The sequence below is a fragment of the Perkinsus marinus genome, assembly GCF_000006405.1.
Source record: "Perkinsus marinus ATCC 50983 genomic scaffold scf_1104296955914, whole genome shotgun sequence".
Taxonomy (NCBI): Eukaryota; Perkinsozoa; order Perkinsida; family Perkinsidae; genus Perkinsus; species Perkinsus marinus.
The window spans coordinates 1-2,209 of NW_003207657.1; the positions used below are offsets into that span (position 1 = coordinate 1).

The 2,209-nt window shown below is 52.2% G+C and overlaps 1 protein-coding gene across 1 annotated transcript; it reads left to right on the forward strand.

The window, feature by feature from the left end:
- Positions 1–822: 822 nt before the first annotated feature.
- Positions 823–1,893, forward strand: Pmar_PMAR004248 (hypothetical protein; the record flags this gene model as incomplete). The annotated part of the gene is made up of 6 exons (XM_002775345.1): positions 823–939; positions 1,006–1,042; positions 1,092–1,346; positions 1,392–1,472; positions 1,617–1,736; positions 1,782–1,893. Coding segments are annotated over 5 exons (582 nt in total), but the record flags the coding sequence as incomplete, so codon positions are not given.
- Positions 1,894–2,209: the final 316 nt, after the last annotated feature.

Consider the following 2,209-nt stretch of genomic DNA (forward strand, 5'->3'; position numbering starts at 1 on the left):
CAACAGTTGATAGCCATCCTAGTTGATCCGCTCCCCAGCTTATTCTAACCCATCGATAACAGCCAGAGATGCCTTCTAGTCGGCATCGGGACGTGAATTAACCTTTGACCTGATACGACGACTCTGACGTTGCGAAAGGGCTTATCGCAGAGCACAAGTCGTCGCTTAAAACGTCAGCGGTCCCCATGCATACATAAACCAACTAAAGTGTTGTCGCCCTACACAGCTAGACCCAGCCGACCACCTCGGCACAGCCGTTGGCTGCTCTTATGCTAGCACGGAACCTTTAAGAGCTAGATATAGAAGGAGCCCTTCAAAAAACACTATTTCCGGTATGTCCTTATAATAGTGGGGATCGTAAATCCGACCTAGTGGACAGGTGGTAAAGCTGTAGTAGGCGAGATAGTGACGGCACATTTTAGTCCACTCAGGCTAGATGCAAGCCTAATGAGCTCCGCCTCGTCCAGCCGCGTCGTTGACTGAACGACAAACATCATAGTTGTGATGCGATGGCCCAGGGCACTCTATCGAGTATGAGGTAAAGCTTGAAGGCAACATCGGGATGGCAGAGGTGCAGCAGAGACCGACAGCCTAAAGGAATGCTGAGTTGTCCACCGAAGAAGAGGACCTGAACCTCCGGGGGAATCCTACCGGATGCCCTCAGTAGCTAAGAGCCGCCGATTGAAATAAATCACCCTAATTGGAACGATGTAGCTAGTGGGCGAGTGACCCCCAGTGGGACAATATTTCCGATTTGGGGGAAAATTCACACGCGCTATAAACGGCGCGCCTCATAGCAGTTGTAACGCTGGGCGATATATGGACGAAACGACCGTTACCGACCCAAGCGCAGCCTTCCTCGCACTGGACATCATCACGGATGAGCAGTTGCTCAGCATAGTCCTACCTTTACTGCACTCTAGACAAGAGCTACGAGACGTAAGCCTTCACTTTGCAGTGCTCCTAGCAGCACTCTGTTGGCGCCAGTGGAGTGTTTTCGTTCAGGTCGTGATAGCTGAGCTTGGGGGCGAGGTCGAGCCGAGTAGGGTTGAGCATGCTAGCTTGGGACGAGGAGTTGGAAGTGTCTTCAGGCATCCCCTTGGTTAGTGTTGAAGCCATTGGAAGCATCCCTGAGGTCGACATGCGGCGGTGTCTATTACTAGAGTTCTCTGGGCCGGCCACATCACCGATGCCGCCTACGAGAAAGCGGCCGTCGCTAAGCCGGTCGGCGAGGGCGGCTAGGAAGGCCCGAAGGCGAGAAGGCTCCCACGACACACTGTTGAGGCTCATGAGGGGCGAGGAGGTCCTGGACTCTACCTATCCTGCTGTGTTTCAAGTCGAAGAAGGTAGGTCTGGTAGGTCCATTGTCCCCATTGGAATGTTGGGTTTAGCTTGCCCTATAGGGGAGCCTCGAACGACCATCCAGCTCACGTCGGACGCTTCCACCTCCCGTCTGGACTCCACCCCGTCTGGTAGTAAGGGGATAGTCTGAATCTGGATACACCCTGTCCAGCTCGATAGTGATGGATGACTCCTTAAACCTTGACGGGGGGACCTCTAGTCGAGACGGGTTTTGACATAAAGGGCTGTATGCTCAACCTACTTGGCATTTGTAGATCTCAAGTGTTTCGATCCATTCGAGAACCCTAGCGGGCCTGGGCTCGATGGACATAATGCCCCGTTCGACTTGTTCCCCAACGAGTTATGACGATCATCCCACGGCTGAGACACTGAGTGTAATGGTATTGTTGTTGTTTCTGGCTTGTATGTGGTTTTTGTAGGTAATATGATGGAGGCTCATAACGATGCATAATTGGTGTAAGCTTCCTGGCTGCTCGAACGTTCCCATGCGGGTGATGCACGTTGGTGAAGTTTCCATTGACACATTTGTGACTGTCCGATGCTGTAGTGTTGGGAGTGGTCGGGGAGGTCCTTTGGGGCTTTTTCGTGGATCTTGAAGTTCCTCTCTGAGAGGTATAGAGCATCCTTGAAGAAAAGGCCCATGGATGGCGTGGGGCTACATTCTCTTTGTTGTTCACCCTGGTATGGTCAGTGTTGACAGATCGGTCATGGCAGGGTGTAAATGATCGCCGGATGCAGGCCGTGACTGTAATTGTGGCACACTCTTATATGTGATAGAAAAACAACGAATGATGATCCAAGCAGAGTCGTACGAAGCGGGCGGTAGCGTGTTCGTTGATGTACGTAC